The sequence below is a fragment of the Diceros bicornis genome, chromosome 38, assembly GCF_020826845.1.
Source record: "Diceros bicornis minor isolate mBicDic1 chromosome 38, mDicBic1.mat.cur, whole genome shotgun sequence".
Taxonomy (NCBI): Eukaryota; Metazoa; Chordata; class Mammalia; order Perissodactyla; family Rhinocerotidae; genus Diceros; species Diceros bicornis.
In genome coordinates, this window is record NC_080777.1 from 3,825,482 (window position 1) to 3,839,096 (window position 13,615).

At 40.2% G+C, this 13,615-nt stretch overlaps 1 protein-coding gene across 2 annotated transcripts in view; it reads left to right on the plus strand.

Annotated features, from left to right (window-relative positions):
- The window catches only part of RGS7 (regulator of G protein signaling 7), a 514,737-nt gene that overhangs the window by 80,670 nt on the left and 420,452 nt on the right, over positions 1–13,615 (plus strand). Inside the window, exon 1 of one of the 2 annotated variants that reach the window (XM_058533554.1) lies at positions 7,665–8,083. The exons of the other annotated variant lie outside the window; for it this stretch is intronic. Coding sequence (XP_058389537.1) covers positions 7,970–8,083 — 114 coding nt within the window. The 5' untranslated portion in view covers positions 7,665–7,969. Of the gene's footprint in view, positions 1–7,664; positions 8,084–13,615 lie in introns of those variants that run through there. 2 annotated transcript variants of the gene reach the window in all.

Here is a 13,615-nt window from a genome sequence, read left to right on the forward strand (position 1 = left end):
GAGGAAAGAATAAAGACATTTTCAGACAGGCAAGAGCCCCTAAATCTCCCTTCTATGTGTCCTTTTTTTTTTTTTTTTTGAGGAAGATACTGGAAAAGGGGAGAAACAGAGAGAGATGGACCTGGGATCCTGGAAGCGAAGTCTCAACCTCAGGGAGTGTCTGCTGTGCAAATGGCCTAGTGAGCACCCAGTCCAGCCCGGAGACAAAAGCAGAGGCTCCGAGGCAGAGGTCTCCAGGGAGATAAAAATGAAACAGAATGATTTCCTGATTTGCTGGATTAGTGGAGCACAAGTTTTAACTCGGGCTGGCTCAGACGACTCACATAACCATGGCACATACAGCGAGAAGGCTCTGAGTTACAGGACTGTTCTCAGAAGTACAATCCCGGATGCAAGATCTGAGGAGGTTTTAGGGAAAAGGAGGAAGAGAGTTTGTCTGGGTTTTGTTGTCACATTTTATATCCAAAAGGTATGCTTCTGCTCTTTAAAATAAAACTGCATTCCTTTCTATGTCCCTGAAGTTTCTATCCAATGCTTAGAAAACATTAGGTGTGCCACAAATAAATATTAGTTGAATGAATGAATGAATGTTTCAATTATGGACTTTTGTCCTACAAAGCGTGGAAGAATACAGAAGACCGCACAGAAGCCCTTAATAAATATATTGAGGGAAGGAGGAGAGATAAGCCTGATACCCAGTGAGAAAGCTCAAGGAATGAAGGAGTGTTCAACAGTGACTAAGAACTGGATACAGTTTTTAAATGAAAGGAAAAGGAATGGAGAGATTTAGCTAATTATGGAGCCAAGATAATCCTGATGAAAGCCACTTTCAAAAGTCGGATAATGGAGTCAGCCTGTGATCTTGACAACACCCAACTCCCCAGTCCTAGGGGTTTAGCTAACAGATTTAATGAGGCACTTCCAATTATTCTGAAAATCATGGAGACCTGGCGTGAAACCAGAGCTATGTGTAGAAGCTGCAAAATAGTTTTTAAAATAGGTGAATAGCAGTCTTGAAAATTTGGTGTTAATCCTCAGAACAATAACCTGCTTAAAATGAGATAAAGGCAGAAGAATGGCAAATGGCTCTGAGGATCTAGAATCCCAAAGAGAGAATTCTGATTTTGACACGGCGCACAATTCCCCTTGAGCTCTCCACAAACTCCCTCTACAGATCAACAGTGTTCCAGCCCCTGGAAACCAGGCTGTCTTGCGCATTGACAGGCAGGGAGGAAGCAGAGGGAAGTGAATATAAATTGTTCTAGTCTACTGTTCAGATAACTCGTGATCAAGATGACCTGGATGGTAATATTTTCGCTCACCATTCAATCTGAGTAATCAAGGTTCTGGTTTTTTTCCTGAGACTGTGTCCATCCCACTGACTCACTTACATTTGTTCCCACCTACCTCAGTCCCGGTTTTGTACATGGTCCACGTTCTTTCCTTCTTTTGCTTGTTCAACCCATACAAACCCATCTGAGAGCCCTGTCCCCAACTCCTGCCCTCTTATCCTGACTCTGCAGGAAGCGTGCCCATTCTAAGATGTTGATATTTTAAATAAATGAGATAAATATTGTGATACATTGGTTTTCTTCATGAAATGTGAGTGGAAACAACAAAAGCAGAGGTGGTCTGTGATCACGACTCTCTTGAAGAAGTGCAGTATCTCTGTTTAGAAATTAGAAATGAAGACTCAGAGAGGTATCATTTGGGAATAACTGACCCACAAATTTTGAGCCCTATGATTTTATAATTATGTAGTTACTAACCATAGTAACAATGTAAAATATGGCCACAATTCTGAACTATTGATTCGGAGGTTACGCTCATTTTCTGTTCTGCTTAGAGCTATTTTGCTTCAAATCTCACACAGGAATCTCTGTTGCCACAGGGCTGTGCATTAAGGACTGATAAAACAACCTCTCTCATGAGGCTTATTGAGATTATTGATAGTGCCCGTGAAGTTCTGGCAGCTCTTTTGTTGAAAGGTATTGCTGCCCTGAGTATGACATTATTAAGATAAAATATTCATTTATTTGATTGACAGTGAGATACTTTGCAATTTTCATCCAAGAGCCATAGAATGGCCGAGTCCTAAGTATTTTAAGAATCATAGCAATGGGACATTAGCCATAGACACACATATCTCTCCTGTCACCTCTGCAGTACTTGGGGCCCATCCAGAGAGGTCTCCTTCCCTCTCTCTTGGCAGGCACAGTGTGAATTACCAAGACATTGCAAGGGGGAATGAGGAATGGGGTAGGGTGGAGGGCTCCAACCTTGTAGATGAGCATCTGAAATTCAGACTTTGAGGATATATAAAATGTGCTCTAATGTTGATACATAATTTTATTTCACTTGAAAAATCCCTTTTTCCACCTGTCCTTTGAAAATAACTGCTATTTTCCCTGGCCAATCCACATAGCATATATGTAATACATCTTTATTATTTTCATTTCAATCAGAAAATTACTCTCATTCATCCACCTGCAAATAGGCCATAAAGAATCAGGGCAAATAGCATTTTTGATTTCTTGCTTTCCTAACCATCATAATTTCTACAGACTTTGTATCACTAAGTGGGTATTTTTCTCTCTCTGGTTACAATTAACATCATGGCTGCTGGTCCTTCTTTAGCATCTGTCTTCCAGGTATAAAGAGGTGGGATAGAATTCTAGAGTTGGAAAGGATTTTAGTGACTATCTCGGTTATTGCCCTCATTTTTGAGAGGAGTAACTTGAAACTCAGGCAGAATCGACACTAGAACATAGGGTTTCTAGTTCCAGTTTTATGCACTTCCAAGACACTTTGAGGCTGCTGCTGATGTGGCATGACTTGAGGACTGCCAGGAGGGCATCCTTTCCCCAAGACCTACTCCACTACCTGCGGTCATCCATGAGAGCATCAATCTTTTGAGGCTTGAAGATGTTTTACATTAGAAGTCGTCTGGTGAAACACAAATGTCTGAGGGAGGATTTCCATCTTAAGCCTGTTTTAGCCAACTCCTTAGATATTTGTTAGAACCGTACAAGAAATCAGCAGAATGAGACATAGGGTAGATCTGAGTTTAGAGGACAGGGAGCAGTGGGATGGAGGAAATGGGCATTAGAGTGGTGTGTTATTGACTTTCACAATTGTCTTTAATCTTCATGATAATATTGTCTACCTATGAAGTAGACATTATTATCTTCACCTTAGAGATGAGGAGCCCAAGATTCAGAGAGGTTAAGTGCTTTATCCAAGGTCTACATAGATGGAACAAAACCCACAAATCCCCCCCAAATAAACTGCATCACACTCTACTCTTTTGCCTTATAGAAACCTGAGTTGACTATCTTGAAATTCGATGCACAGATGCTTGGATTGGCTGCCCTGTGATAAAGCAGGTGTACCACTTTGAAAAGAGGTACGGCCTTTTCAGTAATAGCAGGTCATTGATATCTCCAGCCTAGGTGGACAGAAACAGTTAGGTTACATTTAATGATGACTCAACCCCATGACTCAACTGAGGAGGTATTTAGAGCCGCCTTGTCCGTGCCCAGCAGAAGCCCGGAGCAGAGGAGCAGTACCAAATAATCAGTCTCCACCCTCCAGTCACCTGCAGTGTACTTGGAAGAGTTTCCTACGAGAAACAATAGAATGTGTGATAGGGCAGCTATGTGGCTTAGCCTGTGAGTGTTGTAGGAGCTCAAAGAAGAGTGAGACCCATACAGTCACAGTGGTTATTGAGCTCCACCGTGAACGTGGACTGAGCAGTGAGGATTTGAGTGGGGATAGGACAAATCTCATATAAATGGGAGACAGTGCGGTGTAGCTGAAAGAGCTTAGGGAGTCAGATGACTTGCATTCATTCTGGGCTTCACTCGTCAACAAATTGATTATGGGATTAATAACCAATATTTTAATCTTTAGATGAAGTCCTAAAAGGAGGGAATTAAAAGTACGTGATCTCCAAGGTCCCTTCCAGCGCTGATATTTTACAGGTTTAAATGGTGCCAATTAAGTAGAGTGACATCAGTTGGGGCTGGGGCGCTGTGTCATGAGGTGCAATGATGCAGACATATGGGGATGGCAGAAGGACCCAGTGTCCTGTCATCTTGTCCTGGACCCTTTCACTCTTGGGCATCAGAAACAATTGTTGCTATTAGCTTAGTAATTTAGTGGCATGTAATTTGTTCCTGACTTGATTCTTCGTGGTTTCTTTTTGGTCCTTATACTTCTCATACCTTTATGTGTCAGCCCAGCAAGTCCCTTAACTGGTGAGCTCCTCAACAACAAGGCCACGCCTAATGAATGCTTCCCTGGTACGGTGTCTGCCACATGGTTGCTACTCAATAAATATGTGCCAGCTAGAATTAAATAGAATATTTAAAGTGCTTTTCAACTTCTTGTAACATGAGAGAAATTGCTGTAGTCCATAGAATTGATGCTAGAAATTGAGAGAAGGGGGAATGGGTAAAGAAGGGAATGGTTTCGGTTCTGTGGGGCAAAAAAAAAAAAAAAAAAAAATGGAATTGGGCTCATTCCTCTATCTCTATAATTTCCTGCTGTGTGACTTGGTCCCTGGCTGCTATTGACATTGCCTACAATATTGGAGAATCGCTATTCCTATTTAGATGTAGAAATAAAAGAATGATGGTGTAGATTTAGAGTAGTTGTCTGTTTTCTTTGAGGTCCTATAAGAGAGCACTATGGAAATGTGAATTACCATGTTGCTAGGCAAAGTTCACTGGTGTAGAAAATTTTCCTTCTATCTTGCCTCTTGTAGATCATTTGAGTGGTACGCCTCCTGAATTTTTGCTTGTTAAAATTCAGGCTTCAGTGATGTTCACAGAGTTTCTAGCTCAAATCAGTTCAATTAGAACCTCCCGAGGGTTGTCTGTTCCTTGTTAGCACTGTAAGTGGTCTGTCTGACTTGTGTGACGTTGGTCTTTGCTTACGTAGGCGTAGGTTAAGAAGAAGCTGTGGCTCCCTGAAAAAGAGGGTTACATTTCACGATTTCCTCATCTTATCTGCTTAATTCTGTTTCTTGAAAGACATGGCATGCATGCCTGAGTACTGAAAGCCTGCTATAGCTCTTTCTAAATGTTTAAGTAAATTAATTGCCTTAGAAAAGGTCACCAAAAGCTTTAAACATTATAAATTATGTGATTCAATGAAACTAGATTCTGCCACTAAAATTCTTCCATTACTTCTTGTGTCTGAAGCACAGAAGTCTATAATAGTTTATTCATTTCCCTTCCACCCACCTTCCCTGTCAATTTGTTTTATCTACTTTGTGTCTAAGGCTTTTCCTTCATTTTTGAAGGGGAAATGGGATTACTGAGATTATTAAAGTACTGCAATTAATTCCATTTCCACTTTTCAGCTTCCGTAAGTCAAAACGAATGAGATGAAATGAAAAAAAGAAATAAACCTCTTGCTAACCCAGTATATGAGAATTATCAGAGAGAGTCTCATCAGAGAGTCAATAGACTTTTCTTTAATTGTATCTCAGGTTTTCAGGAGATCTAAATTTTTAGGAGGTTGGGATCTATAATGTCTTTAATATACTGCTAAAGTCCTTCTACCTGCACGGTGTTATAGATTGTTAATTTTCAATGACAGTAAAGGAACTGGGTTCTCTCTACTTATTTAATGGTTGGTCTAGTAGAATAACAGCTAATTATAATTCTAACAAACACTTTCTGCATGAAATCTGGCAAGGCATTTCAATTCTCTATGCCTCTCGTTCTTTATCTGTGAGCCAAGGCACAAGAGCTTTCTTTCCTTTCCTTTGTGTGTGCCTGCAAGGGGCGTAAGAGATGAGGTGTGGGGAGAAATAAGAAGAAGAAAGAGTCCCCTTTCTGTTGGCCTACTGAATTAAAAATTGGTTTACTCACACTTGGGACAGAATTTAATTCCCCAGAGAGAAATGGGTTGTTTCCCTTAGATTAGATTATACGCATTTTGAAAACAGCAATTTGTATCTTCCCCATGTTACCTAAGACTGTACAGGACAGCCTCAAAAATCGCAAATTTTTATTTCATAGATTTGTGCATTTTGGCATGCTCTCAGTGGGTTGTTTTAATTTTTTTGGAAAGTGTTCCCAAGTTTTCATCAGGATGCCGTAGTTTTAGAACGGTAATGTACACATATCTTATTCTAGTAGCAGTTTAAAAATAATTGAGGTCTTGGCCTATGGGAGAAGTTTGAGAAAGTCCTTGCTATGATCTGAATGTTTGTATCCCCGCTACAATTCGTGTGTTGAATTCCTAACCCACAACGTGATGGTATTAGGAGGTGGGGCTTTGGGGAAGTAATTAGGTCATGAGGGTGGACCCTTCATGATTGGGATTAGCACCTTTATAAGAAGATGAGAGAGCTTGCTCTCACTCTCTCTGCTCTTTACCATATGAAGATACAATAAGAAGACGCCTGTTGCAAACCAGGAAGCATGCTCTCACTAGATGCTGGATCTGCCAGCACCTTGATCTTGGGCTTTGATCTTCCATAACTGTAAGAAATGAGTTTCTGTTATTTAAGCCACCCAGTCTATGGTATTTTTGTTAGAGCAGCCCGAACGGACTAAGACTGTCCTTTGAGAGCATATAAGGCAAATTATAAATAAGCAAGAGTATCTCACAGTTATAGTGGATCCTTGTCCTCAACAACTGGCTGTTATGTGTTTCGGCAGATACCAATCGTTTGATAAACTTCTCTGAGCAGGATGACTTTTTGAAATCATATCAGGTGTTGGACAGACATTTTTTTCAGAGCATAAAAGCATTTTTAATAATTTTTATCTTTTGGTGAATGAATGTAAAGTTTTACAAGCACCGAGACTCACTCTAGAGACATATAAATTTTAAAATCTTGACACGTTGATTTCCTAAATCATCTTACATGAACCACATGGTTTGATGATCCAGACTTACTGCAATGACTTTGTTTGTTTTCTGGGGCTATAGGATTACAAAACGGGGGTTCCCAGCTGGTGAAGATCTTCGAAGATCTTTCAACTTTACCTGATCTGTGTCTACTTGTATTGTTGTTTCCGACCTCTTCTCTTTTTACTTTCTATTGTTGTTCAGGGACTTCTAAGTCTATACCTTTCTCCACAGCTGTTATCTTAAAATTTCAAGAGATATAAGGTAGATTATTTCCATAAAAATACTTTGGAGTCCCAATCAGAATTCCTGGTTTCTCTCACTAATGGAATTACTCAAGTCCAGTTTTGCAATGTGTGTTTACATCGTCAACACCCACTTGAGAGTTTTAGTGAAGGTAGTGAACACCTTTCTTCCAGTCGAACTCAAATTCAGAGCCCTTCCCATCCATATCTATCTGAAGAAGAAAGTACATTGCAAATCCTTCAGGAATCGAGCCCATTGTTTGGACAATGGCTGTTGGCAATTTCTTTTTACTTCTTTCACTCAGTTTAAATATAGGGCTTATTGTCATTTTTGTTGTTCCCTCATGTTCAGTGCCTGTTCATTTTTCTGTCTGCCCTTAGAATGCCTGGGTTAGTGTTTCCTGACGTAGACAGTTAGTTCCTGGAATTCTGTTTGGTTCATGTTGAATGACACCACGTACAAGGCATAGGCATTACTGACTACACCTGTCATGACATAGTGGAAGGTTTTTAGGTGGTGATTAATATCAGTTTCTCTCTTCAAAATCTGGCTTCAAGAGTGAAACAGTAGAGATATATTCTCATTCCCAGGAGAAGCTCCAAATACATTCATTTATACCTCATGAAATTGGACACTACTGATTCAGAACCGGTGATACTCTGCTTGCTGTATTTCACTTTTATCACCAAGTGAATTGAAAAACAATAGTTGCTGACTAATAATTACATAAACAGGATCAGAGGAAGATATTGTTCACTTATTTAGAAGAATAGTGAGAACTTTGGGAAAGTAGTTCCTAAGATTATGTATCCTCAGGGCTAGAAAAGATCTCAACAGTCACCTTCTGTCCTCCATGAAGCCTACTTTCTTTGTCTTGAAAAGGAATGAAGACGAGAGAGTTGGACAGGATGATCTACCAGCTCTGAAATTCTTTGATGCTATGGTGTGGGTGTTCAGCACAGAATTGGTGAGTGTTAAGACCACTCTCAGGAATAATTGAATATTTCTTGGGGAGTATCAGAAATGTTGGCTTCTAGCACTTTCTAGGTGGTAAAATGCCAGACAATATAGTTTTTAGTATATCATTAGTGGTTTGCAATTTATTCAGTTATTATTCTGAGAATATTCTGAGATTAGTCAATACTATTCTGAGAATAGTCGGCATCTTGTAACTAATTCGTAAGAGTTATACAACTAAATCCTCAAAAACCAGCTTCCTACAAACTGAATGTTTGTGTTCCCCAAATTCATATGTTGAAGCTCTAATCCCCAGAGTAATAGTATTTCAAGGTGGAGCCTTTCAGAGGTAATTGGGTTTGGATGAGATCATGAGAGTGGAAGCCTCATGGCAGAATTGGTGCCCTTGTAAGGGAATGAACAGACCAGAGCTCACTGTCTCTATCCACCATACGAGGGCACAGCAAGACGGCTCTCTGCAAACTAGGAAGAAGGCCTTCACCAGAACCCGACCATGCTGGCACCTTGATCTCAGATTTCCCAGCCTCCAGAACTGTGAGAAATAACTTTTTGTTATTTAAGCCACCCAGTCTATGATATTCTGTTAATAGCAGCCCAAAGGGACTAAGGCATATCTCAAGAAAATCTTTCCCTGTCTTTGGATTCCATTTTCTACAAAGATGATCTTATTACCATTTCCTTGAACTACTCCCATGTCCTTACCCTTTACAGCACGACTTTAACACTCATTTCTTAACAGTATCCATCAACCATCAAAACCGATGGCCTCGGGTTAGTTCTCTTCTTCTCAGTTTCTTAACCACAAGGTACGTTGTTATCTTTGTTGCTGGAATTGTGGTTTCTTAGGTCTATCTCTGACTGCTTCTTTTCTGCCTCTTTGACATAAAGAAGAGGTACCTTCCCTACTTCTAGCCTCTAAATCATTAGTTTTTTTTACTGGGGAAGAGGGATGACCATGGAATCAGAGACCCTAGGAGAGCTTTTCAAGATCCATATGCTCCTCATTGTTCTCAACCTCATGCGCCATGAATCAGAATTGTAGGGGGAGATAAACATGTGCTTTGACCTATGTATTCGACTGGCACAATGGTGGGCTAAGGTCATCAAATAGTCATTCTATTGCCAGGTGCTATTATCTGGAGCATCACAGGAAGTGGCATTTCATCTTTGCCTCTTGCAGAATTAGGAATCCGTCTTGGTTTCCACCCCAAGCAGAAAGTGATTCTTTTGGTCAATTGGGGTTTAAACCCTCTCTCCTGTCATCAGAATGGCCAAAAGTATGCTTATGTCATAGAGATCTATAGTCACCAGGGAGCCCTCAACAAGCAAGAAGTGAACATGATGCATCAAGCTGTAGAGAACAAAACCCCACAACGTGGAGATCCCAGCCAGACCAAAACCACTCTCCTAGCCCCTCTGACCTTCAGTTCTCACCTGTTTCCTAGTGAGAAGAAATTTAAAGAGACAGACAGCAGAATCTACTGTTTATTTCTAATAGTGTCTTCTGTGTACATATGCCTAGTAAATGGTAATAGTTCTCATCTGAGTTATTATCAACAATATTGTTTGTCTTCATAAATTCTGGAGTTAAGACTGCGTAAAATAGAGATGAGAATAGACAGACACCAATTTGATGCTCAGACTAGGAAGAAAATAAGTAACTGCAGTAGAATTCTGTCTCAAGGCTTATTTCTGACTTGGATACTAAACACAACATAGGCTTTCCTCAAGATTCCAGAAAGTCTAGAATTTCCGGGTATGAGTGCTGCTGATTTCTCACCAAGATAAGATGGGCAGTGTGCTTTGGAGGTGGCACAGCAGACTCGATCCTCTGCCTCAAAGCCCATGCAGAGTACCCTCTGTCTAACTTAAGAATGCGCCATGCTGGACTCCGGCCTAGAGAAAGTGAAAATGCCGCAATACCTACCCTTGAAGGATTTACAGTTTATTTATTTGTAGAAATAATGGTGGATGGGTTGGGAGAGTGGTGAGGCTTAGCAAAACCCACCCAAGTGTGGTCTCAAGGCCTCCTCTCCTTCTGAATTCTGTGATCCTCATGGAAAAGGGGCATCACATCACAGAATTTCTCTACCAGATTTCTTGAGAAATATCTTGTAAATGAACTGAGAATACATGGACTGTGTGTAACATGTTGCCCAAGTACTGAAACATCACAAAGTGATGTTTCTCAAAGAGAAAAAAACGCAATTTGTGGTTTGTTGTTCAGGGTGGTGTCGGCTCCAGGGGCATGATGGGTTATTGAGAACTCGGGTCTCTGCCTCCTGGTAAGAGGCTCAGCTTTCATCATCTGTTCCAGTTGCTCTCACAGTCATCAAAAAAGAAGACTAAGAGCTGGCCTCTTCTTGACTTATGCTCATGAAGGACTATGCCATGCCTGCAGTGTCATGTTCTGTAGCCCCACAATGTCAATTTGAGTGTGGCTGGTGAGGGTTCTTTTGCTCTTAACAGAGTCCCCAAATAATTTGCCTCTTCAGGCAGCAAAAACCTTGCCTCCTATGGTGGCCAGCCCGGTGGCATGGTGGTTAAGTTTATGCACTCCTCTTCGGTGGCCCGGGGTTTACTGGTTTGGATCCTGGGCTCGGACCTACTCACGGCTCATCAAGCCATGCTGAGGCAGCATCCCATATAGAAGAGCTACAACTCTATAACTATGATACACAGCTGTGTACTGGGGCTTTGGGGAGAAAAAAGAAAAAGAGGAAGACTGGCAACAGATGTTAGCTCAGGGTCAATCTTCCTCAAAAAAAAAGATTGCCTCCTATGATCTAAATATTTGGCTTACTGCTGGCTTAGTATTTGGAACTTGAGTATACATTCTTGAAAACTGCAGGGCCTCCTGCTAACTGGAGAGCCCCTTGACTGGGAAGACCTCCTTCTTTCCAAACTTCATGTGCTTAACCCTAAAACTATTTCCTTACTTCCTCACAGTTATATGTTCTCTGCGGTGAGGGCATAATAGTACAACATTTGAGCAGAGGTTCTTGTCTTGCTGAACTACAATGATAAAGTTAAGACATCTGAGTAATAAAAAGTGTCTTTGGAGCCCAAGGCAGTTGTTGAAGGTTTCAAGTACCTTTTCATTAGCACCAAACTTAAAAATTAATTGAAAGCAGCCAGGGATTAATTTTCATCTGTGCCACTGGTATTATCTTCTCAGTATCAAATAGTTATTTGAATAATGTCTCCAAAACGTTGAAAGTCATAGAAATTTTCAAAGGATTTATGATCAGGTGCAAAAACAAGGTTTGAAAATATACCATGCGACGTGGCTTTAACATGTCATTATTTTAAAAAGAGATTGATAGATAGATGTCAGAGTATCGATCAAAGACATTTGTTGAGAGCTGATACAAAATGTTAGGGATTCGAAGATGGGCAAGGCTTAGACCTGCCTTTGAGGTGAGCAGAGGAGGCAGACATGAGAATAACAAATACAGCAGAACCACTCATTATTCAAAGGGCCTTTCAAAAGGCCACTGGGCCCAGCTTCCTCATTTGTTGAACTTCCTGATGCTACCAGTATTTCTTGATGTGAACAGGTTATTTTTTTCTTCTTGAGTTATAGAATTTTCTATTTGTTATTTGACAAATGACAGGCACTGTCTGACAGATGTGCAAACACTCCTGGAACAGCCATTTATCAAGATGACTGGTGCTATAAAGGCGCAGTGCTTACCCCTGAGAACAGACGATTCATGCAGGAGAGAGGCCTAGAACACAATGGAGAAGCAGAAGAGGAAGGCACCGCCTGCTTTGCCTTCTGTTGTGTATTTCTCCAAACGACGACGTTTATTCTCACATTTTAAAGTGTTTTAGTTACTTTGTAGGAGGTGAGTGTCAAAAAAGACCATATTAAAATATTTACATTGGTGACTCCCAGTATTATTTAGGACATCATTTTGCAGTTCATCAGTCAAAAGTAGAAAGGTATAAGTAATCAATTATAAAATTGTAAAAGAAAAAGAACTCAGTGTTTGTTATGGACTGAATGTTTGTGTCCGCCCAAAATTCATATGTTGAAATCCTAACCCCCAATGTGATGCATTAGGAATTGGAGACTTTAGGAGGTGATTAGGTCATGAGGGTGGAGCCCTCATGAATGGAATTAGTGCCTATATAAAGGAGACCACAGAGAGCTCCCTTGTTGGATACAGGGTGAACACAGGCATCTATAAACCAGGAAGGGGGCTCTCATGAGACATTGAATATGTCAGTGCCTTGATCTTGGACTTCCAGACTCCAGAACTGTGAGAAACAAATTTCCATAGTTTATAAGTTACCTAGCCTGTGGTATTCCATCACAGTACCCCTTGGACTAAGGCTGCTTTTGGCCTGCTTCACTAGTGTAAGATTTAAGTTACCCTTATTTAACAAGACAGGAAACAACATGTGTTGGAGAGGATGTGGAGAGAAGGGAACTTGCATACACTGCTGGTGGGAGTGCAAACTGGTGCAGCCACTATGGAAAACAGTATGGAGATTCCTCAAAAAATCAAGGATAGAACTACCATATGATCCAGCTATTCCACTGCTGAGTATTTTTCCAAAGAACTTGAAAACACCAATGCGTAAAGATACATGCACCCCTATGTTCATTGCAGCATTGTTCACAATAGCCAAGACTTGGAAGCAACCTAAGTGCCCATCAAGGGACGAATGGATAAAGAAGATGTGGTATATATACACAATGGAATACTACTCAGCCATAAGAAACGATGAAATCCAGCCATTTGTGACAGCATGGATGGACATTGAGGGTATTATGCAAAGTGAAATAAGTTAGAGGGAGAAGGTCAAATACTGTATGATTTCCTTCATTAAGTAGTAGATAATAACAACAATAAACAAACACATAGAGACAGAGATTGGATTGGTGGTTACCAGAGGGGAAGGGGGGAGGGAGGAGGGAGAAAGGGATAATTCGGCACATGTGTGTGGTCATGGGTTGTAATTAGTATTTGGGTGGTGAACATGATGTAATCTATGCAGAAGTAGCAGTATGATGATGTACACCTGAAATTTATACAATGTTATAAACCAGTGTTACTGCAATAAACAAAAAAAATAAAAATAAAAAAACAAACAAATAATGTTACCCTTATTTCCCCCTCAAACAAAATTGTTTGCTTTTTCCTTTAAAAAATGAATTTTTATTAAATAGAAAAGGATAGTGTAAAATATATGCATGCTATGTAGAATAACACTTTGATAAACACCTGTGTACTTGCAGTCAAAATTAAGAAAAAAGACTTTGGAGCCCTCCCAAGCTTATCACTTTCCCCCTCCGCTGAGAAGTTACCCTTAGCTTGAATTTTATATTTATCATTCTCTAGCACTTCTTTACAGTTTTACCATATGTATTTGCATTCTGAAACAATATGTCATTGGCTTTGCATATCTCCTAATGTAATATTAATAGAATCATACTGTATATATTCTTTTTAAAAAAATTAACCAGTATGTTTATGAGTGAATTTATTGTTAACTGCCATATAATATC